At 34.5% G+C, this 24,396-nt stretch overlaps 1 protein-coding gene across 1 annotated transcript in view; it reads right to left on the bottom strand.

The window, feature by feature from the left end:
- Window positions 1–24,396, bottom strand: part of prkcha (protein kinase C, eta, a) — a 64,151-nt gene that overhangs the window by 10,568 nt on the left and 29,187 nt on the right. The window contains exons 10-11 of the mRNA XM_030126793.1: window positions 19,805–19,959; window positions 1,702–1,840 (exon numbers count right to left, since the gene is read on the bottom strand). Coding sequence (XP_029982653.1) covers window positions 1,702–1,840; window positions 19,805–19,959 — 294 coding nt within the window. The remainder of the gene's footprint in view (window positions 1–1,701; window positions 1,841–19,804; window positions 19,960–24,396) is intronic.

The following is a 24,396-nucleotide window of genomic DNA, read 5'->3' as shown; positions in this document are numbered from 1 at the left end:
CCTTCATTTAACCAGTAAAAAATGCCTTGCAGCAACATAAGGTTAATGAAGAATAGAATTTTCAGCCGTATGTCGACATTAAAACATACATAAAACACACCACAAAACTAAAAACATAAAACACCACTAATAATTTAAAGATCAGAAAAACATTTACATCTAGATTTATCATTTTCCCATTCATTTTAAATGAGTTTGAATGTATTCAGACGCCAACTTTTTCATTTTCATCTCCCTCTGTAAATTGTTCCATACTAATCTGAATTATATGTGCTTTTACATTTAGTTACTATAGTTAATTACTACAGTATAATTTCCATTTATACAATACAGCATATTTCATTCCATAGAATAATGACAAAATAATTTCACAGATTTGTGAAACCCCAAACAAACCACATTTTTTACTAAGGATGCACTGTACTGATACTGATGTGTAAAATAACAATTCAATCACTAATGCTGATATACTGTTTGATTTTGTCTTTGTAATGTCTTTGACACAAAATTGGGAATAAATTACAAGAAAGTCTGCATTACAAAAAAACAGATGTTAAAAACATAACTGTCTTTCATCATACAAAATAATATTAATTCATGAAACAACCATGAACAGAAGTGAATTACTGTCATCGGTGAAATAACGTCTTATTTGCCAATAGTCGATACTGATATTTGGATGATACATCAGTGATTTCAATCCGTTTATGTATGATAGTTCTCAATAACAAATCACCTCAAAATTCCCAGCAAGTTAGTATTAAGTAACTTTACTGGGTTCACTAATAGCTGACGTATTCCATGCTGTTTAATAAATTTCCTACATGTTTCTGCTTGCATTTTTGGCTTCAGAAAAGCAAGCCCGGCTCTAGGCTAGGACTTGGAGATTCTACATTTACCCTTATTGAGAAAGCCCTACCTTGGCATCCCATGTTGGTAACATCATATTGGGCAGTGGATGTTCTAGGGAAGGGTTAGCAAAGAGTAAACTGTGTTTTTATGTGGATGTATTTAAAAAAAAAAAAAAAAAAAAAAAAAACTTCTTTTGGACTAAACCAGGAAAACATATGGACTAGAACTTAACCCTTTTCAGACTGCCATTATAACAGGCTGCCTAGGTGTCTTCATGTTTTCTTTGCAATAAAAGTGTCAGAAAATGTCTTTTTTGTCAATTCTTCTGCACCTTTTTTCAGGAAGAACTTAACATTCAATATCTGGCCATTAATTACCATTATTATACATAAAAAAAGTGCTTAAAACAGTATGTTTTAGTGAAAAAGAGAAAAAAAAGGACTTGAAGTTTTGTGCATATTTACTATCAGAAACAACTGTAAATGTCTATAACGAAACTTTTTGAAATGGAAAAAAATAAACATTCAACTGTTTTCTGCTCAAACACGCTTTTTGATCTTGAGCATTCAGTATCCGTATTATGGTTTTATATTTTTTGTTCTTTCCAGATGTTTTTTAGCCTGTGTGGAAGTCTCTGAAACAGTTTCTTTCTAGTTGTAATAGAGTCTCAAATCGCTGCCATAAAGTATTATATAGTGCTGAAAAGCTCAGCTGTCCGATGCCGTTTGAATTTTGTGGATAGCGCAAATGATTTAGGAGTTTCAGTAATTTGAATGCTGTAAAGTGAAAAAGGCAGGGGTTAAACTGCAAATGTTACCATGATGTTGGTGGAAACAGATATGAACTGACCTCTGGGGCAATATAATCCGGGGTTCCACAGAAGGTTCCTGTGGCTGAACCTTCAAACATACCCTCCTTGCACATGCCAAAATCTGCCAGTTTACAGTGGCCATCTTTGTCGAGTAGAACATTGTCCAGCTTTAGATCTCTGAAAAGAAAGACAAACAGATAAGAGACTAATGAATCAGCTCTGTGTTTAAAACTTCAAAGCTCCTTATCCGCTAAAATCCACGTGAGGCCAACAGCTGCTAAATTGTTGCTGTATGCTCTGTGTCCAGTCACACCCTGCTGGTTTTAATTATAGCTGAAGGAGGTAGATGTTTATGGCGAGACAAGAAGAAAAAGACTTGTGAGGACACAGAAGCAGCAGGAGACAAGGAGACGACTCATTGACCCTTGAGCTGCAGCCAGGAAAAGTCTGACATGTTGACCACTTAGAAAGACTTAGAAAGGGAAAAAAATGCTCTGTCGTTAATGTTTATAACTCTTTCAAGAAAGCTAAAACTGAAATTATTGATTTCTTTAATGGCACAGATTATTGTTTACTTTCATAAAATATGATGTGATGATCAGAGTGAGTTAAGATCATACTTCATATGAGTATTATTATTGTTATAACCTTTATTTAACCAGGAAAAAACCTCACTGAGATTAAAAATCTCTTTTTCAAGACTGTCCTGGCTAAGACAGCAGCAGCAGCAGAAGTTACACAAAATGGAAATCACAGCCATACAGCCACACTAAAAATATACATAAACACAATAAAAGTCAGCACTAAAAACAAACTTAAAACTGATAAGAACATACATATAAAACATCGCCATTATTTTAATAGGTACTAAAAGGTAATAATAAAAGGTAAAAGCTAAATAGGTAATAAAAGCATCTCAAAGCCGAACCCAATTCAATCAATTAGAAAAACATCTACACCCACATTTGTCCTTTTCCCATTGATCTAAAATGACTTTAAATGTATTAACCCTTAGAGGTCTGAGCCTATTTTTGCCATGTTTGAGTACTTTTGATTTTGCCTTTATATACTATATAAAGAAATGTTTACTATACCCCATGTTTGGTATCTTTTTTTTTTCAGCACAACTTTTTCTATCTCATCTGCGTATTATTTTTTCATTTTAACCTACTATATCAACAGAAACGGCCAAAAAACACACAAAAAACTGAAAAATTGATATAATTTATTGCATAAATATCACAAAAATGCTTAATGAATCTTTTCAAAGACTTTAAAAGTGAATATTGGTTCCAAATATTGGGTATATAAAATCAAAATTGTAATAAATTAAAACTGTACTCAAATATTTGACATAAAAGCATATTTTTACATAGGCGTTTTCTCCAGTCCCATTTTCATACTTTTATTCACGTTTGTTTGCTCCAGTTTCAAAACATCATATCTCTGGTTGTATATCCAGTTCGAATGCATTTGCCTCCAGTGGCCATGACAGTGGACCACTAAGGGTTAAAAGAGACCAGTTCCTTCAGTTTAATGTCCTTCTGTAGGTTGTTCCAGGCAGTGGGAGCACAATATTTAAAAGCTTTCTTTCCCAGTCTGTTCTGACTTCTAACCCGTAAAGATAACAGATCCTGGGACCAGAGACTGAAATGATTCAAGTCATTCCAACAGATGTAGACCACCAAATAGGATGGAAGCAGACCTAGGATACATTTATCAATTAAAGAATACCAGTGTTTCAGTCTGTGCGTAAGAAGATCTGTCCATCCAACTCAGACGTATTAAAGACTATGATGAGTTCGAGCTCTGAGGCCTGTCATAAACCTCAGAGCACCATGATAAACAGTATCAAGGGCAATTAATCATCGTTTTAGAATTCCAATTAATATTATTAAAAGCATTATATGCAAATAGAAATTCTGAAGTATTTTTTAAAAACAACCTAAAATTATCATTTGAGTGTTTAGAAAAAAAGAGTTCTGAAGTTCTGCCAAAGATGCAAATGTATTGGATTGAGGAGATATGAAGCGAATTTATTTCCACCGATGGTCTGGGGGATTTATGTGACCACTAGAGGGAGCAGTGAGTCATTCTGCCGGTTTCCTATGGTGAAAAAAACACCACAGGGCCTTTGACAAAAGCATCAGAAAATGACCACATGGGATGAGAAACAACAGTTAGAGTCAAAGAAAGTGACAAAGTGAAAAAATATAGAAGCACTGTTGTTGTTTTCTCCACTGGACACGACTCTAAATGAAAAGAATGGAGTTTGATGCTGAAATGGCAGCATTTTTTCTACAGAGGTGAGTTTGATTATGATGCTTTTGAAGGTATAAAGTTGTTATGGGATGTTAGTATCTTTGCAAAGTTGCTGTTTGTTGATCCATGGTTCAGACTATTTTGTGACTGTTCTGACCTTGTTTGTTGGATTCCAAATAGATCTTTAGTTCAGCTACCGACAACACAAACCGTACAGAAAACAGAGATGATTTATGGTTTTACTATGGATGATTTGAGCCTAAAAACAGAGCTAAGCTAACAGAGCTATAACATAAACTATCAGCTGATGCAACATATGAAGATTATAAGACATCATGTTATTTTGAGCATCTGTTAAAATAAGCAGCTCTGAGTTTTGGTTTAAAAACAAAAACTTGATGATACATAATACAGATGTGTGTAAACAATGAGCTTTATACTTAATTCAGCGAGGGATACAGTGATACATGCAGGGCGTAAAATTAACACCCACCAAGCGCTAATGGTGGGCAAAATATTGGTTTGGCTTGTAAAACAAAAACACACACCGGTCAGTGGCTGATGGAACATTTTGAATTGCGTGTGAGAACGACCGGCTTCCACGACCCGCCTCGGAGAGCCTCCCCTGACTAGGCAGCCAGTTCCTCCGCACTGCATGTGGGTTCTAATTTGAGGCCAGGAAGACCTCCCGCGGAGGGGTTTTCCCCACCCTTCCTCCATGACCGTCCTGCGCCAGAACCGGCGCGAGCAAGATCAAGACACCCATCTCCCCCACAGGGGCCCACAAGACGGACCTGCCCACGCCTCGGTGTGGTGGTACCTGGGTGAGGTACTGGCGGTCCTGCTCTGAAAAATTTATCTTATCCACTATTACTCGATAACGCAAAATTAAAATAAAACTGATCAAATAATTTTTTTTATCCACCCCTAGTATTTGTAGAGCATTCTAGAAAAATGTCTCTGGTCTGTGGAGTTAATTTTATTTAGACTCAATCTCAGTTTGATTTTTTTTTTTTTTTATTCTTTTCCCTTTTCCTGCAGGTTAAACAGAATGTTCCTGTTAAAGCTGTCAGACAGACATTTGACTCACTCAGTCAAAGAAGGCACTTTTGAATATTTCTATTCTATGACGATGCAGCAGTCACTTTGAAATGTAATATAACCTAATAAAATGGCAATAATCTAATTTTATCTGCACATAACTGTATTCTTTTAGTGATGCTTAAGCTGGATTTTCATCATAAAAACCTAAGTCAAATAAGACAATTTTTTAATTTATTTTTGGCCGGTGAAAAATAATTTTGACCGGTAAATTTTTGGAGGTCAATAGGGAATGGCAGATGAGGTAAAAAGTTAATTTTACGCCCTGGACACAAGCATTGATTCATCGGTGGTTTTGGTCGTTCTGTTTTCTGAGACACGGCGTCCTCCTGATGTTGTACCCCTTTAAAGCTTGACAGCCTTAATAATATTTGCACACTTCACTTATTTTAACAGATAGCTTTGGCAACAGTGTGAAACTGATGAATGGCCACTTCAACAGTAACCATTTTGCGTTTGTTAATGTGTCAAATAATCCCTCCCAGTGTCATCAATGACATTGGTATAATGCAACGTACTGTGACTTCAGTGGAAGTGGCAACGCTGACTGTGCATGAGCATATCTGTAAAATTAAACAATGCAACTAAGTTCCTCTTGGCTCATGTCAGATGGTGCTTTGTCATCTGATGGGGAAACTGAACCAGCTGAATGTGGCTCTGGAGTCCAGCTCTAATCTGTGACCAACTTTAGACCAAGGTCATTGTGAAGTAGACGGATGGACTGAAGTACCACAGCATATCGTATACATCAACACTGAAGCTATAGAGAGACATGCCATTCAATTCAGTTGTATATATAAAGCACAAATCATGACAAACATCCACATGGTAAGGTCAAGGGTTTACACTATTATAAAGAGAATCCCAGGGGATCCTCTTGAATAAAGATTTGGCAACAGCAGGAAGGAAAAAAGGTCTTCAATTCCCTGCTCGTTTGTTTCCAGAAACAAAACGAAAAGAAATGTGTGTGATTCTGTGTGAAAGGCTAAACGTGAGGGAGGCAGTCAAGCAGCATTTGGTCTGGGCAGATTAATCTGGTTTACTTTGCTCTACCGTAAGCCGATTGTGTAACACTAACTGACTCATACTTACAGTGCCTGCGTGTCACAACCTAACAAACACAAACCCAACCACCACTCTATCAGACACTCTACTAATGCATCAGTAGGGCTGGGCAGTAAAACACTGATGATAATTGATGTGATGATGTCATTTTATATCATACTATAATCATTGTCCTTGGTGCAGCTGCGGTTATCAAGCCGCAACATGAAATTTACATTTTATTTTGTTTACGCCAGTGTTTTTCTGGAATTCAAATGGGGTCACCTGAAATGTCTAGTAATTGATCAAAATGAAAAAAAAAAAACCTTACCAATAAAAAATACATGGTGAGTTGACAGAGACAATCACAATCCATAAAAGACATGACAAACTGTGAAGCTGAAACTGAAGCACTGTGGTTCTGTTTATGTTTCAAATGTTCATCGTGGTCAGTTTCAGATGCTGCAGCTCTTTCATAATTCATAGTTTGAGTTATTGTTTGTTCAGTATTAATTGTCAGCCTTGTAAATCCAAGCTGGACTGACTGTACATATCCTGACCAAGGAAAATAAAATTCTCACTTCGTGCAGTAATCTACACCTGGCTTTTCTGCCTCTGTCCATAATAATTTACATTATGTAGACTAAATGTCAACTAAAATTAATGTTTATTTGCAACATAGTATAGCAAACTATTACATGATCAAAAACAAATTAATTTTAGCAAAAAAATTCTCCATTTTGAATGTCTGGGGTCACCAGAAATTTGTGATGTTAAAATGGGGTCACGAACCAAAAAAGGTTGGGAACCACTGGTTTATGCTGTCAAATAAAGCACAAAATGTTTCAGTGTTTTGCTGTTTTACTAACTTTCCCTTATACATATTCTGATTTAGAATAAAATATTGTATAACTATTCCATTTTACCTCTAGATTTCTGAAATGTCTCAAGTCTAAAAGAATAATAATCTTTTTCATCATTTTTAGCTTGCATAATTTTTACTCAAATTGCACTCTTTTTCTAAGAATGAACAAAATCAGCACTAAATCATCACCCAAAACCCTCTGCCATTGATATAGCTCAAATGTACATAGTTCATAGCTCAGAGTATGTGTGGGCAATAGGGTCAAACTCATCCATCACAGCAAAAGTCTTTTATGTCACAGTAAGAGTATTTGTCCTACATATTCAATGGAGAACTTGTTTAAAATAACCATACCATGATTATTGCCTTGGATTATTTTCTTCTTTTATTTGGAGAAAAGTGGTGTTAAAGACAGACGACAAAATATGAGACTAAGGATATCTCCTGACGTGGAAACTGTAATTTCTGCCAGTGTGCAAATTTCTGTTGTCGTGCGTTATAATAATAATAGTCCAAATGATAGGACAGTCTGATATGGTTCAAAACAATATAAGGGATCATCCACAAAATCAAACTATATATAATTTGCTATTTCTTTTTTAATCAAATATAGCACAGAGTCTTAATAGAACAGGAACTATAAACCCCCAGAAGCCATGTTGGAGCCCTGTAATTCAATCAATCACTGTATTGTCACACCCATTTTTATGTATCTTGGTCAAACGGCTTCATACGTGTCCACTTTATTCCCCTTTTACCGTGTTTTATGACATTCAGTGCAGTAGTTTTTGTGTAATCCTGCTGACAGATGAGCCAATAAACAAATAAAAATGTCATATAATCTCAGGAGCAAAACTAAAAATAAAGTTCTGACATTGCAAGTGGTCAACTAAATACAGGTATGTTTGGTGTTATAAATGAAATCTTCAGTGTGATTGTTTTGTCATGTTCTGGTCACTGAGCTGCACAGACACGTGTCACTATGAAGGACTGGAAAAAAATAGAAAGACAGCTGTTTTTACTATTTGTAAGTATGCGTTTGAGTAAAATGAACATTTCTATCTATTCAAGACACTAAAGTTAACCCATAAAGACCCAAACATCCACCACTGACCAGAAGCATCTACTGATCTAAACCGTTTAATACCTGTTGGTCCACTAATCCCATCAATACATGTAAATAATTGGTGTAAAATGCAGTTATTCATCTTTTCATGGTCATCAGATATGACCCATTTGGACGTTCAGAGGCTCCGTAGTTACTATGGAAACACCGTCATCTTCTACAACAATGATTCACCAGTAAAACCCACAGAGTTGGATCAATGACAGTGGATGGAGACACTTGGTTTATGTTCAGTTATTGATAGATTTTGGTGAAAAAGTCACTTTTCTTCAGTTTTTATTGTTACCTCCACCAAGGAGGTTATGTTTTCCTCAGGGTTTGTCTGTTTGTTTCTTTTTTGTTTGTTTGTTTGTTAGCTTTGTTAGCTTTTAATCAGTGAGTGACATGTCTGTTTTTTTTTTTTATGCTCTTTTTAACAGATTTTAACTTGTCTTTGTTTTATGATGTTTGTATTGTGTTGTTCGTAGCCCACTTTACACCCTGTGTTTTCACTAGTTTTATTTACTTATTTAATCCCTTGTTTTATGTTTGGTGTACGGCACTTTGGCCAGCTGTAAAGTTCTTAAAGTGCTTTATAAATAAAGTTGGTATGGTATGGTATGGTTATTTCCACCAGGGACGACAGACGTTATGTTTTCATCTGGGTTTGTTTGTTCGTCTGTCTGTTAGCGAGATAACTCAAAAATTTATGAAAGGATTTTGATGAAATTTTCAGGAAATGTTGATACTGGCAAAAGGAACAAATTATTACATTTTGGTGGTGATGGGAGGGGGACTGATCTGCCTTGGCGGAGGTCTGCGCTCTCTGAGTGCTTTTCTAGTTTTGATAATATAACTATCGAAAGTACTCTGAGCTTTTATGACCATCTACATGATCAGTGAATTAATATAGGAAAATACATGATTTTAACAGAAAAAAACATAAAATACAGAGGATAATATATAATAAATGGTGATAAATCATCTAAGAAAGGTTAAAATAGAGAGAAAATTCATTTGGGAACTGCCACAAAAGTAGCCACAAAAAAAGACATTAAAATACCATGCTTTCAGTCCTTCAATAATGCAAAGAAAATACACACATAGGAATTTTTAAACAAGAATTCACAAATCATTATTTGGTAGCATAACCCTCTACATCCAAGGTTTTATGTGTCTTGTTATCAACTACTGACATAAAAAATATCCATCTTCCTCTTAAATCACATTCTAGAGGTTTTCAAAGAGGGTCAGGTCTGAAATGTGACTGAAGTTGAAGCAGACTCTTATGTTTGCCACAGCTCTATATAACCCTCTATACCCACCTCGCCTCAATAGAAACACAGGTCTGACTTGGACTTTGAACCTTTTTCTATGGGTAGTGGGTCAGTCAGGCAGTTCAGTATCCACAGTAACATTAAAACATTCAGACATTCACTGAAAACTCTGAACTCTGCGCTGTAAGAATGGCATTCTGGGCAAGAGATGGAATTACATGAAGTGAAAATTTCCACAGAAGAAAAGAGGAAGGGTGGACAATCACTATGACGCACAGACTGTTTGTTTTCTTCTCATCTGTGGTTAGAGGGTAAGAGTACAACTAGGCAAACTAACACAGTGAGCTGTAAGCAAAAGGAATATATACAACTAATTAAAACAACTGGTCTGCGATAATTAAGCCCTTTAGAGCATTGGGTTTAATGAGTTTGTGCTGTTGTAATTTGTTCTAACATAAATGGATTTTTTTTTAATTATTTATTTTTTTAATTAATGCTGTTTACTCTCTGTAAACCTGGTTTACTTCCTAACATTGTGATAGACAGAAACTACCACACCATACCAACTTCATTTTTAAAACACTTCACAACAACTTTACAGTTGGCCAAAGTGGCGTACACAAATCATAAAACAAGGAAATAAATAAGTCAAAACAGTGATAACACAGGGTGCAAAGTGGGCTAAGAACAACAAAATACAACCATCATAAAAACAAAGACAAATTAAAATCTGATTAAAACAGCATAGGAAATTTTTTTTTTTTTAAAAAACAAAACATTTCACTCATTGTTTAAAAGCCAACGAGAAAAAGTGTGTTTTTAGACGTGATTTAAAGACAGGCAGAGACTGAGCCTGTTCTAACATCTAAAGGCAACTGGTTGCACAGCTTTAGGGCAACAACACAAAAGGCACGGTCCCCGCAAAGCTTCTTTTTTGTTTTTGGAACCACAAGCTGCAAACTAGGCACAACAACATGTTAAACTGAATTAACACCTCTGTAGCATAGTAACAATTACACTTGAATATTGCAGCTGTGTTATTGCTGTGTTTTTGTGTTGGACTGCATCACACTGAGCCAATACTGTGATCAGCCCCTGTACAAATCCACTAAATGGACTGTAAAACCAGAAAATAAGAGTTTCGAATTTAGGTGTCAAAGGTCAATACCCTTATAAAATAACATGACTGATTGGTTAATATCATCCCCACCTCACCTCTCAATAAAGGTGCCACTGAAAACACATAATGGATGTTTTAAATTAGCTATTTTTGACTTAATGGATCATAAGACCAGGGAATGAGAGGTCAGAGTTTAGGTTTCAAAGGTCAATCAATATACTTGGAAAATAACATGAGGTTGACCAATTTATTGATCCATATCACCTCTACCTCACCTCTCAAAAACGTTGACACCGAAAACGCATAACGCATGTAAGAAATTAACTATTAACTATACGCAACAGAGTATCTATGTCAAAATAATAAATATTTCAATAAATAAATCTATATCATTGATAATCACACTCCATGTAATTAATAATAAATGTGGACTACCTTTAAAAAATTACTATCTGAGTGATTTCCTTTTTTTTTTTTTTCCAACACATTTTCCCGCAAGCAGCTATAGGTCACTTTCAGCACTAACTTCTGTCAATATTGATAGTATCTAAAAAAAAACAAAAAAAACAACAGAGGTCTCAAACACGCAGCCCAGGGGTCAAATCCGGCCCATGGGATGAATTTGTGAAATGCAAAAATTACACTTAAGATATTAATCATTTTAGTTCAGGTTCCATATATAGACCAATTTAATCTGAAGTGGGTTAGATCAGTTAAATACTATCATAATAACCTATAAATACTCACAACTCCAAATGTTCTCTTTGTAAATGTAATTTCATGTCATTTGAGTGTATTTACACTAAAACAAACTATCATTTCACAAAAAACGTGAATAACATGAACAAGTATGAACATTTCGAAATCTCTGAAGTGCAAGTTTACCAATATTCTGCCTGTTATTAAATGTTGTGTGTATATGGAGATCCACTGTGATCTGTAAGTTGTAATGTACATGTGTAAATGATAAACTGAGACATAATATTGTTAAAATTGCGCTTATTTTTCTTAAGAAATTTCAGTTTGTTCCTGTTATTCACATTGTTTTAAAGGATAATTTGTAGATGTAAACATTTTCATCATATAATTGTACTTTTTTCACTCTAAAACATAGAGGAAAGCTTGGAGTTGACATTATTTATATATTATTATGTTATTATTTTACTGGTATGGCCCACTTCAGATCAAATTTGGCTGAATGTGGCCCCTGAACTAAAATGAGTTTGTCACCCCTGATCTAAAACAGATTTATCAAAAAGAACAATGCATATTTCAAATCATTAAAAATTTGAGCTTTCATAAACCATTTCATCATATAATTGTACTTTTTTTACTCTTCAACATAGAGGAAAGTTTGGAGTTGACATTATTTATATATTATTATGTTATTATTTTACTGGTCCGGCCGACTTCAGATGATCTAATCTGATCTGATCTGACCTAAAACATGTTATCAGTGCAGATTTATCAAAAAGAACTATGCATATTTTAAATCATTAAAAATGTGAGCTTTCGTAAACCTCCTAAAACTTTATTTCTAAGGACAATGGTAAAAGGAAACATGGATCCACTGCAGAAAGAACAGAGGCTGCAGCTCCTCCACTTCAAAGCCAAACTCCACCTGGGGCTTAAAGAGCCACATAGAGATAACTGTTCCAGTCACGAGAAGACATGCATGTTACACAACAGTGACTATGGCTGCAGTGTTAATGTCAGGATGCAGCTCTGCCTCTGCTCCCCTTACACTGCCTTAATGCATAGCCTGCTAACTGGCAGTTTGTTATTTTGATTTTAGCATGCAAACGGCGTGTGGCCTCTTAAACTAACAGTCATGCTATGTGCTTTGGGCTGACACTGAACACATGAACCACTAAATATAACTCAGGATTTACTGGTAGCTCACATGATGCCTGCCTTCTTTATCATCATCGGTAGGAAGCCCTCCTGGCTGCCACTCCGCTCACCGCAAGCAGAGCATCCAAAAAAGGACTGACAGAATACACCCATATGTCTGTGGCTCCAGTAGAGGCAACGCCATGAATGGGATTTAAGACTCATTAAAAACACTAAAAAAATTAATTTACAAAAGTAAAGCTCACCAAACTACAGATTCTACTGTTCTACATTAAAGGTGATTCAACAAATTTAAATGGGCCATTCCACCGAATGGGTGCCATTTGCTTGTTATAACTCTTCCAAATTAAACTTCATTTTTTATCAACACTGAATCTAAAAACACACATATTTAACTATTCAAATGTGTATTGGTCCATCTCAGGCAACTTTATTTCATTTTTTACAAGGTTTTTAAGCGGAACATGATTGCATTTTTCTCAGTCCTGTTACCAAAACTCATGTGACATTTAAAAAGCACACTTAAAAGCTTGTCAACTAATTGCTTTGTTTTCCTCTCAACAAAGTGTTTATTTTAAAGAAATGGTTGGTTACATGTTAAAATAATTAATATTTGTGACTAAAAAATCACTATATATGCACGCAAGTTGTAATTTTCTTAAAACTGCAAAGTCATTTTTTTCATTTTAAAGGAGACCCAAACCTCAAATTTATCAAAATTTTTATGATGCAATTCATTAAATACTTGGACAAAGAATGGACCACACATAATTGAAAAAATCCGGGGGTTTATCTTTATTTTTTAGAAAAAGTTATTTAGTAACAGGAATGAACATTGGGTAACAGGAATAAGTGTGTGTGTGTTAGAGTGGTCCAAAAAAATTTTTTTTTCAGATTCTCTGGATTAGAACCCTGCATTTGGTTCCATATGTGGCCAAATTACTTCGGTCCAAATTTTCTGCAAATTAAATAATATTTAGAGGTTGCACAGACACGTGCAGATAGCTCTATATACTATAACAGAACTAGCCAAATGAATAGAATAATTTCAACTGTAAAACTTTAAAATCAAGTGAATAGTATTATATTGAGTAACATTCACTAATAAATCAATAAACCAGAGGATGCTACTCCCGTTACTGTTACTCAGGCCTGTTACTCTTTATTTGAGTAACAGGACTGAAAGTAACAGGAATGAGTTTTTAGCACAGAATTAGCAAGTTCATGGAATACAGCCACATGGCATTCATGGTAATAGCATGATGACACTGAACACATTCTTGTGATTTGCAAAAAACATGTATTTTTAAGATAAATAACATCTAAGAAATACTTTTGGTAACAGGACTGAACGTTGAGATTAGCCTTCTCAGTCACAGTTACAATATCATCAAATATAGAGAAAAAACAATGAAAGAACTTAGTTTTGATCTTCCCATGGCCTTCAGAAAATCCAGCTGATGTAACTTCCTGCTGAACATGGGACTTGTGGAATATTCCAAATTTTTCAGAGGGGAGAATGTGTTAGGGTAACAGGACTGAGTGAGAACCCAGTGACATGACTAAAATGTATATTTTCACAAAAATATTATGGATTTCTCATGAAAAAAATGTATTTAAAGCATAGATGGAATATGGAGTCACACAACAATGCAAAAAAAATAACATTTCTGAAGTATTTTAATTATTATATTTCATGGCAAAGTGTAGCATTAGAGAACGGGGACAGGCAACAAATGCTATTTTTCAGTGTTCTAGGTAGTTTTTGTTAATGTTTTCAAATAAATATTTGAAATTTGCAATTAGATCAATTTGCAGGACACTTTGCTTAATAGTAAAATGTATTTTAGAGTTGATTTTCATGCACATTTATACATATAATGTCCTGGGGACGGAAATGGCACCCATTCGGTGGAATGGCCCAAATATTTCTCATGCACACACTCTCCCATTCTGACACACACTTACACATACTCTTTCTTTTATTCTCTGTTTACATTTTTGTTGTACTTTATATATTATTGTTTTATTCCTAATGTGTTTCTTTAAGCTAATGCTGTAATAAGGTGAGATTAATTTTATAAGCACCACACAGTTTTCTGATGTCACCTGCACAATTTGTTTCTTTGTTTGTCTTAATGTTTGATTTGTTGTTGTGCAAAATAAATAAATAAAATAAATAAATCAAATGCTATTACGCTTTATTGCTGCTATTTTAAAGTAGAGCTGTAACCGATTAATCGATTAGGTGCTTGAAGCGAATGCAAAAATTCACGATTCCATTAATCAACTCTAATTGATTGAAGGGAAATATTCTATTGCAGTTTTCCTGAATTGAAGCTTCTTTGTGCGTCACAATAAGCGTGTGAAACACAACAGTGGAACCAATGTTTAACAGCAGAGAAATGAAGGAAACAAAGCTTTGATTCAGGAGAATTGTGGTTGAATGATTTTTTTGGATCACTTTGAGTCGATTAATCGGTTGCAGCTCTATTTTAAAGTGCATATGTGACCAGAAAACTGAGATTTAGAAAAATATAAGCATTAAGAGACTACTGTATGCATAGTTCAAGAGTTTAAGTGCAACACACTCCACTGCAGAGGCTGCTGGGAGGAAATGTTTTCAAATATTTCACTGAGGGATAATAAATTCAGAGGAATTTGAGATAATGTTTCTGTACTGCATATCAAAATAATCATAAAACCAATTTTAAAAAAATGAGATATTGCAGCTTCTACCTAGTAAACATACACATCCATCAAACCTCATGTCCCCAGATGCTTTATATAGTTTTGTCTCAGAGCCCAAGTCAACATACCCCAGTTGACACTATTATAGGTTATTTTAGGTTATCTTCCCAGGCTTTTAACCAGAAATACAGAGGAATTCATCAAGCTATGTCCATAGTTTGTGTAGTACTCCCCCATGACCATCAAACAACTGGAGTTTCCCTTAAAAAGACATTTATAACATGTTATTTTTCTGAGAAGGAAAACATTCTTTCACTGTTTTGAGATTAGTTTCACATCTTCCTACTGCTGTTTTCCTACATCCATGAATTTGTAGACTTAAATGTGACTAAGTTTGGATATTGTTAAAGAAAATAGCTTTCAGTCAGGAAAATGGGTCTCACAGCAGCAGCAAAAAAAACTCATCAGGGGGGTAACCAATTTAAATTTTGTGACTGTTATTTAAGAAAACAGATTGTGTATTTACTCATTGACTATGTAGATTTTTTTTTTTTTTTTACATGTTGGCTCATGTAAATCCTCTATTTAACTCTATTTTATGTTTTTCTGTATGTTATTATGTTTTCTGTATTTTATTTATTTCAGATATTTCATACCTTTTAGATATTTTACAATGTTTTTTTTTTTTTTTTTTTTACTGTACAGCATTTTTTGTCAATTTACACTTAAGCACATGCACAAAATCACGTTTAATGATATGAACATGTGTTTTTATTGACACATAATGCTGCAAACCCATATAGAAAATCGAAGTTTGGTTCTTGCTGTTTTCAGTCACAGTGTTTTAGCGATTTAGGCAACAAACTGCTTAGCATGGTTTAGAGTTATGATAAAAAGATTATGGTTTTGGATGAAATACGACCAATTTTTACAATGCTGACCACATGTTAGAGAGCCTATCTGCCCCAAGGGTTTGAACTTGGATGCAAATATCATACAATAGTAACCCATATAAAACCCAGATGAAAGTAATGCAGCTGGATACACAGATGCAAATAGCATCTACCATTATATACAAATCCAGTGGGCTATAAATAGACAAATAGGCTGTTCCGCCCCAGGTGTAAATGACATTGTTGACTCCAGCCAGCCACGTGCAAATCTGCTATTATGATGAGTAGCAAAAATGTAATAGTCGACTGATGTGTTTTTTTGTTTTTTTTTTTAATATAATGGGCCATGGTTTTAATAAATACAACAATTTAAAAAGGAAAAACCAAGTCATTAAATTGCTGAACTTAAGTGAACAGTACGTCTACATTTTCTCTGTTTGGCTGAGTAGATCTATCCCAGGGGTCGGCAAGCTTTACAACCTAAAGAGCCATTTTTGTCTTGAAAAAGAAGAAAGAAATCTAACTAGAGCCATGAAAAAATATTTAATTAACTCATCTACATTTTACCATGAGGTGGCTGCTCTGCTGTAGCCTATTTGTGATTAGTTTGCTATTTAACTTTGTATTTCCATTACAATAAAGCAATGTGTGGTGCATTTATGAAATTATACAACTACAATAAAAAATACATTAAAAATTTATATGATTTTTTTAATGATTTACACTATTTCCAAAACATAATTATATTGAGTAATTGAGAAAAAGCTCAACTTTCATGTAGAGGCTGACTTTTAAACAGACAAACTACAAACAAATGCAAATTGAGTATCGTGTATTGTATCTTGAATTTAGCAAGAAAATTATACATTTTGATTTATATGCTGTCAAAAAAATGATTTTATTCAGTGTATAGCCTGTGCATTTCTGCAGTTGGACAAAGTTAGAATAGATTTAGGCCTATAATAATGTTAAAAAGTAATGACTTATTCAGTTCATTTCAAAATGTTCTTTATATGTTTTTTCACAATGGGAGCCATAGAGAGAGGCTAAAGAGCCACATTTGGCCCAGAAGCCACGGGTTGCAGACCCCTAGTCTATCCTGTGCTCTGTCTGCAGTGCACTTATTTTAATTAAAAAAAAAAACAAAAAAAAAACAGAGAGCTATCATTGTTCCACAGCAGCTGCACTGACAAGGCTGCTTGATCTGCATGTGTCTGCATTAAGTTTTGGATCATGCACTATGTGAATAACTGGAAGCCAATGCCATTATTATAATCAGCAAACTATCTTCAAATGCTGTTAATCGACACAATTAATCAGAGCCAGTTAATAGGGTGAATGTGTTGGAGAAGCTAAGTCTGGATGACATAAAAAAAAAAGTTGTAGTATGTAGTGAAAAGCAAACTGATTCTTCTTGAGGTTCTTATGTTAAGATAGAACTTCAGAGCAGAAAGGTCATGTTGGTGGAAAGATGGAAATAGGATATGACTATTTTAAGGGCTTATTCATGCTTCAACTTAAATACAGACTCATTCATTTTCTGTTACCGCTTTACCCTTTTGAGGGTCGTGAAAGGGCTTTTACCTATTCCAGCTGTCATCGTGCATCAGCAGGTCACCAGTTCATCTCAGGGCTGACATATAGAGATGAACAACCACTCATACTCATATTCACACCTTTAGAGTCACCAATTAACATATTATAATGTATGTCTTTGGAGGATGATGGAGAGCCTATGCAGACACGGGGAGATTACTGTTGGGTTCGATTCATCAATATTTCTGTACACCGTCTCAAACCTGGGGCTGTACCACTGGAAATCCCAGAGGCCTGATCAGTCATTAGTTGAGAGACCTGGTGGATCTTTGGCAAAATGCAATGAAGAAATATAGAAAAACAGAGTCAATGGCCTCACAGACCATCACAGTTTAGAACAAGGGTGTCAAACGGATTTTAGTTCAAGGCCCACATACAGTCTAATATGATCTAAAGTGGGCCGCACCAGTAAAATAATAAAATAATCACCCATAAATAAACTCACCACCTAACTTTTCTCCATGATTTAGAGTGAAAGAAGTAAAATTACATTATAAAAATGTTTACATCTACAAACTATGCTTTAGGGTCAAAACACGGTGTTCAGAATCTGTCTGACGGGACATTTTACAGACAATTTGACACGTTAGTGTTGCTAAATGACTTTTAAATTCATTTTTGCTTTAGTTGGACCATAAGGGATTATCCAAAACACGGAGCTACTTTATGTTGAAATAAATGTTGGAATAGCAATCAATTAAAGCTTGCTCTCTGATGGGACATTACTGTGTTTTGACACTTTAAAAAATATAAATAACATGAAAAATTGGACATTTCTTAAGAAAAATAAGTGCACTTTCAACAATATTATGCCTCAGCATTTCATTTACACGTTTATTACAACTTACAGATCACAGCGGATCTAAAAATACACAAAACATTTAGTAACAGCCAGAGTATTGTAAAAATTGCACTTATGTTCTTAAGATATTTCAAATTGCTCACATTTGTTCAGGGTATTCACATTTTTTTGTGAAAGGATAGCTTGTGAATGTGAACGTTTTCATGTAGTTTTCCTTTTTCATACCAAAACAAAAAGAAAAAATTGAAGTTGTCATTATTTATTGGTTATTATATCCCCGAAATGGGGTTTTGCCGGATCCACTGCTGGATCCTTGGTGTGAAAATGATAACTAATACAGATTTGATTGGATTTCTTCTCCCTTGATAACCAACATAGGGGACCCCTTGTGGAAGAACCCTACCGATTTCAGCTTCTCTGTCAGATTTATAAGTCATGTAAATGGGGGCAATATAGTTGAAAATCAGTTTTTTGGATATAAATCACTCAATAATAGACTGATTAAGATAAAATTGGGTTCATATTGATCGTCTTACAAATGTCCATTTTCTGGCTACCATCCAGAGCTCATAAGGTGTCATTTTCATTCAATAGGTGGAGTTTTGTGGGGAAAAATTGGTTTTCTGACCATTATTCTGCCACTATTAGGTCGATGTAGCTCAAATTGAGTTCATATCGACTGTCTAACAATTCTCTTTCTTCGTGCCGCTACCTTGAGTTTACATTTAGTTAGTTAGTGTAGTTTTATTTTGAGCACATAGAATCATCAGATAACAAAGAACCATGCAACATGGTCAACCAGAATTTTTCGGCACTCGAAAAGGAGTGGGAAGAAGTAGAACTTATTGACTCCCACCCCTTTTTACAAACTAATAATTAAATTAAATCCACTTCCTTTGCTTTGTGAACGCGCTTTCTTTCTGTATATTTTTACAACAACACAAAACATGTCATATTTTGACACTGGGTGGTGTGTAATTTTCCAAATGGTTGGGGGAGTAGAGGATTGGGGGGATTACAGGGATATACCTTTGCTGTTGGCCCCCCCGATAGCATAAACCTCATTATGTTATTATTTTACTGGTCTGACCCACTTGAGATCGAATTAGGCTTTATGTGGCCCCTGAATTACAATGAATTTGACACCTTTCAATGTTAATATCTATATTAAGTCCATATTTTTATATTTCACAAATTCATCCCACGGGCCAGATTGGATCCTTTGGTGCATGCAGATAATCATAATCTCCTTCACCAGCAGGTTTTTTAGTGTTGTATGAGAGCTGATGGGTAATTTTCAAGTACGTAACCAGTGGTGGTTGCATCATTACATACATTAAAGGGAGCACAAATCAGCTTTAACACTGACATTTTCCATTATTCCTTTAGGAGCTATTGGAAAAGTTCCTACATGGAGTAGTATCAGTTATCTTCTATGTGCTGTTTTAAAACCTGGGATAGTCTCCAGCATCACCGTGACCCTCCTGAGGATTAAGTAACTCGGAAAATGGATGGATGGGTGTAATCAAACCTGTAGATGATGCCTTTGCTGTGCAGGAACATGAGCGCAGAGGTGATCTCAGCCGTGTAGAAACGTGCCCTGGGTTCTTCAAACTTCCTGGACTTCTGGATGTGGAACATAAGGTCGCCTCCATTCACGAACTCCATCACAAAGAAGAGCCGGTCCTGTAAAATGCATGGGGAAGTGAAATTAACTGAAGCAGAAACACACAAACCACACAAGCCTCCAACTGACTCCCATATTATTAAAAACCCCGAGAGCGCTTTTTGTGCTAGGAAAAATATTCTACAGCACTGGATTTCAGACAAAACTCCCTCACTTGTAGGGTGGCATAGGGTACTAATGGAATTCATACCCCTGGACTTTCTGACCTGTCTTATGCACCACAAGACCAGTGCCTTTGAAACAATATGGAAACCATTCCTTGACTATATTAATGTGAATGTATCTGCTATAATGACAAGAGCATTTGTATAAAAATGATTTTTTTTCTACCCAGCTTCCATTGTATTGTATACTGTACTCTACCTTTTATATGTATAGCCTAGAACACAGGCGTCAAACATGCGGCCCGGGGGCCAAATCTGGCCTGCCAAAGGGTCCAATCCGGCCCGCAGGATGAATCTGTGACATGCAAAAATTACACTGAAGATATTAACAATCAATGGTGTCAAAATCATTTTAATTCAAGTTCCACATACAGACACATACAGTCCAATTAGATTTCAAGTGGGTCAGACCAGTAAAATATTATCACAATAACCTACAAATAATGACAACCCCAAATTTTCTCTTTGTTTTTTTGTGTAAAAAAAATAAAATAAAATTACATGAAAATGTTTACATTACCAAACTATACTTTTACAAAAAATGGGAGTAACCTGAACAAATATGAACAAACGGAAATGTCTTAAAGAAAAGTAAATGCAATTTTACCAATATTCTTCCTGTTACTACACGTTTTGAACGATTGTAATGAACATGTGTAAATGATAAACTGATAAACAGAGGCATAATATTGTTAAAATTCCACTTATTTTTCTTAAGACAATTCAAATTGTTCATGTTATTCAGATTTTTAATGAAACTTTGTAAATGTAAACCTGATCATAATATAATTTTACTTTTTTCACTGCTATAATTTTACTGGTCCGGCCCACTTGAGGTCAAATTGGGGCGAATGTGGCCCCTGAAATAAAATGAGTTTGACACCCCTGGCCTAGAAGGTATGTGTATGTGCATATGTATATTTGTGTGTGCATTTATATGTGTGTAGATGCATATATATAATTGTATTTATTTACTTTCTGACCACTCCCAGCCTGTGTTTTGCATTTTGTTTTATTATTTTGCTTTATGTGTGTGTGTTTAAAAAAGAAAAAACCCAATAAACACATTCATAAAAAAACAAAAAACAGAGCACCATAACCAAAGACGTGAGGAGATTGCTTCATGGGTGATGGATGCCTGCTTCTCATACATTTCACATGTCTGTAAAATGGATTTCTCCACAAGTAACTGGTGTTTAAAGTCAGCTTTGCAAAAAAAAAAAAATACAGATCAAACCATTAAATCTTCCTGTCTCATCACAGGCTATGGTCGATATGTGATCTAGAAAATGAGACCCAGGGGGAAAAACGCTGCGGAGGGACAAGATGTACAGATCAGTCTGTAAAGTGTTTATAGTGATCAGGAGCACACTAGGAGGAAAACCACAGCTGACATTGTTTAACTGTGCTGTGGCTTTGATGATACTTTTTTTTTTTGCTTTACATTTACTTGTGTGGCAAAAGAAAAGCAGACAAGCGCTCTGTGTGTGGTCTTGTTGCACAACACTGAGGATGATTAAAGTCTCCACATCTTAATTTCTGTCTGGTTGCTCTCATTTAATCATAAAATGTGTAAAACCATAACATAACACTGACATTTAAGCGTAAAATACCATTTTAATCTCAAACCCTGATCTTCTGTTTTACTAAATTTAATTAGGACCCACAGACCAAAACATATCCTTTCCTGGGGTGGATATGTTAAATGTGCTGCTTCTGGAGTTTCTGTTTAGCTCCGATAATTTATTGTGCAAGACTTTCTCCAGACTTCGGTGAATGTGATGAGATGAGGTCTGGTAATGCAAGATTAGATTTAATTTACTTTTTTTTTTGTGGTTAAAATGTGGAGCTGGGGATAAATTGCTATAGTTGAAGGACGTTTCTCCTGAGACCCATTCTGGTAAAAAAAAAAAAATATATATATATATATATATATACATATATATATATATATATATATATATATATATATATATATATATATATATATATATATATATATATATATATATATGTCCACTCCACCGCCTACTTTTTCCGTGCCTATTCAGTTGCATGGAAACTCAACACCAGACAGAAACTCAAACTCTATTAATAGAAAAGTATACCACATTTAAGATCACACATCATTTTACACTTAGAAATGTAGAAACAAAAAAGAGAATACATTGTTTTATACATCTTCAGGAAAAGAATGAAGAATATTTACCATTTTAGGCTGGTTTTACTGGAAAATTAATAGTGAAAATGTAAAAACTGTATGTAGAATAAGCTTTTTTTTGCTGTTAGTCTGATATTCTGTTTTAGATTTATTCATTGCTCTGACTGTGAAATACAGGGTTTATTTACACATTCTTTACTTTGATTTAGATGTTTACAGAGATGATTTAGCAACCTTTTCAACTACTTTTTCCCTCAAAAGTATCATTTGTATATCAATATCTAGTAAAAAAATACAGTGTATATTGCTCTGTGGGTGTGTCTGGTTGTAACAGGTCAGAGCTCTAGTGTCACTGAGTCAACTCTTCTGTCTGAGCTGCTTAATTTTAGTTTGTTGGTCCAAGGTGAAGTAGGTCAAAGTGTTAAAACAACTAAAGCAGATTATGAGTAAGAAGAGCTCTGTAGCTCATTCACAAACTCTGAAAGGGTAACTGAGAAAGTGCTGCCACCTGCAGACTAATTTATGCATGACAATTTGCATGCATTTTTTTTCCTATTGAACAGATTCATAAAGCATGACTACCCTTCTCATGCACACTTAACTATTAATTACTATTTTATACCAACTGGAAATAAAAAAAAAAAAAAAAAGCACATTCACAGGGTTGGTGTTAAACAGCTGTTTTGAAATGCACTTAAAAAGAAATTCACTTTGTTTCCTGTCCGGTAATTTACCTCGTGTAACACAATCAGTATTCTAAATGTGAATCTTTCAAGCCTTTATTTTGTGTGTGTTAATGGAGAAGGTTGGTGTAGTTGTTGTTGTTTTTTTTTTTTTTATGTATACATGTAAAAAAAAAAAAAAAAGAAAAAAAAAAAAGGAAATTGTGCAACATTGTCACATGTGATACAGTGTTTGTATTACCCAGTTTCTGCAAAACTCCAACTAAACAAAGGTTGGGAAAAAAACAAATAAATTCACTTTCATTTTTTTTCTTTGCACGTGCAATTTTATGGAAGTTCACACTGAAGATAAAAATAAAATATTATGACAATAAAGCCATAGTTTTATAGTTTTAATTTATAGATTTAGTTTTAAAGCCAATAATGTTACAAAACTAATGCCATAAATCTAGGAGTAAAAATAAGACCAGGTAAATCCCTGAAGTTTGAATCTTTGAATATCTTTCCAAGCCCCAAAGATTATTTACTTATTCCTGAAACTGATAATTAAGAGTAATTTAAGGAGATGCTCTACATTCCTTATTATATACTCGAGTGACAGACAGTTCCACACAGATTATATTTCCTGCTTTGTGAGTTTACTGTCATTATGTCATTCTGACTTTCTTCTTGTGGTTAATAGTTTTAAGATAAGATAGAGATAAGACAAAACTTTATTGATCCTATAACAGGAAATTCACTGATTAATGTATCAACAGGATGAAGTGCAATACAATAACAATAACAAAACTAACCTTACAGGTCATATACATATAAAGATAAGAAATAAAATTGCACTTTTACTTTTCTTTCAAAAAGCTATGAATTATTCTTAAAAGTTTTCTAACTTTTTTCTAGGAAAATTTTGGCTTTGTTCAATATATATATCTTTCTTTTTTTTTATCTTCATCGTGGGCCTAATCCTTCTTCGTACAATCCAAGTACGTACAATAAAAAACATTGCAGGTTCTTTTTTAAGAAGTTCAGTATATGAATGAATGTGAGATGTTTAAAAATATAGGACACAGGGTGATTTTTGTTTACGCACACTTCCTATAAAAATGGTGGTAGTTTGCCACCGTATTACATGTGATGGGTTCTTTAGAACAATGTGGAAAAGACTAAGTTTCATAGATAAATGCACAGATTTTTAAGCAGAATCCAAAATGGTCTCATTTTAGGGTAGATTTAACTATACTATACTATATTATACTATACTATACAACTATAAAAGTAGTAAAAAAAAATGAATTAAGATCCAATACTAATACTTCAGCTATAAACCTATAGTTTATACCCCTACATTTTATTTTGCACCTAAACTTTAACTCTTTAAAGGAGTGATATTTTGCTTCTTTAATGGAATTATGCATTTTAAAACATTTCCCT

The sequence above is a fragment of the Sphaeramia orbicularis genome, chromosome 22 (assembly GCF_902148855.1).
Source record: "Sphaeramia orbicularis chromosome 22, fSphaOr1.1, whole genome shotgun sequence".
Lineage (NCBI taxonomy): Eukaryota > Metazoa > Chordata > Actinopteri > Kurtiformes > Apogonidae > Sphaeramia > Sphaeramia orbicularis.
The sequence above is the reverse complement of the archived record's forward strand: the minus strand, read 5'-3'. Positions and strand labels throughout refer to the sequence as shown.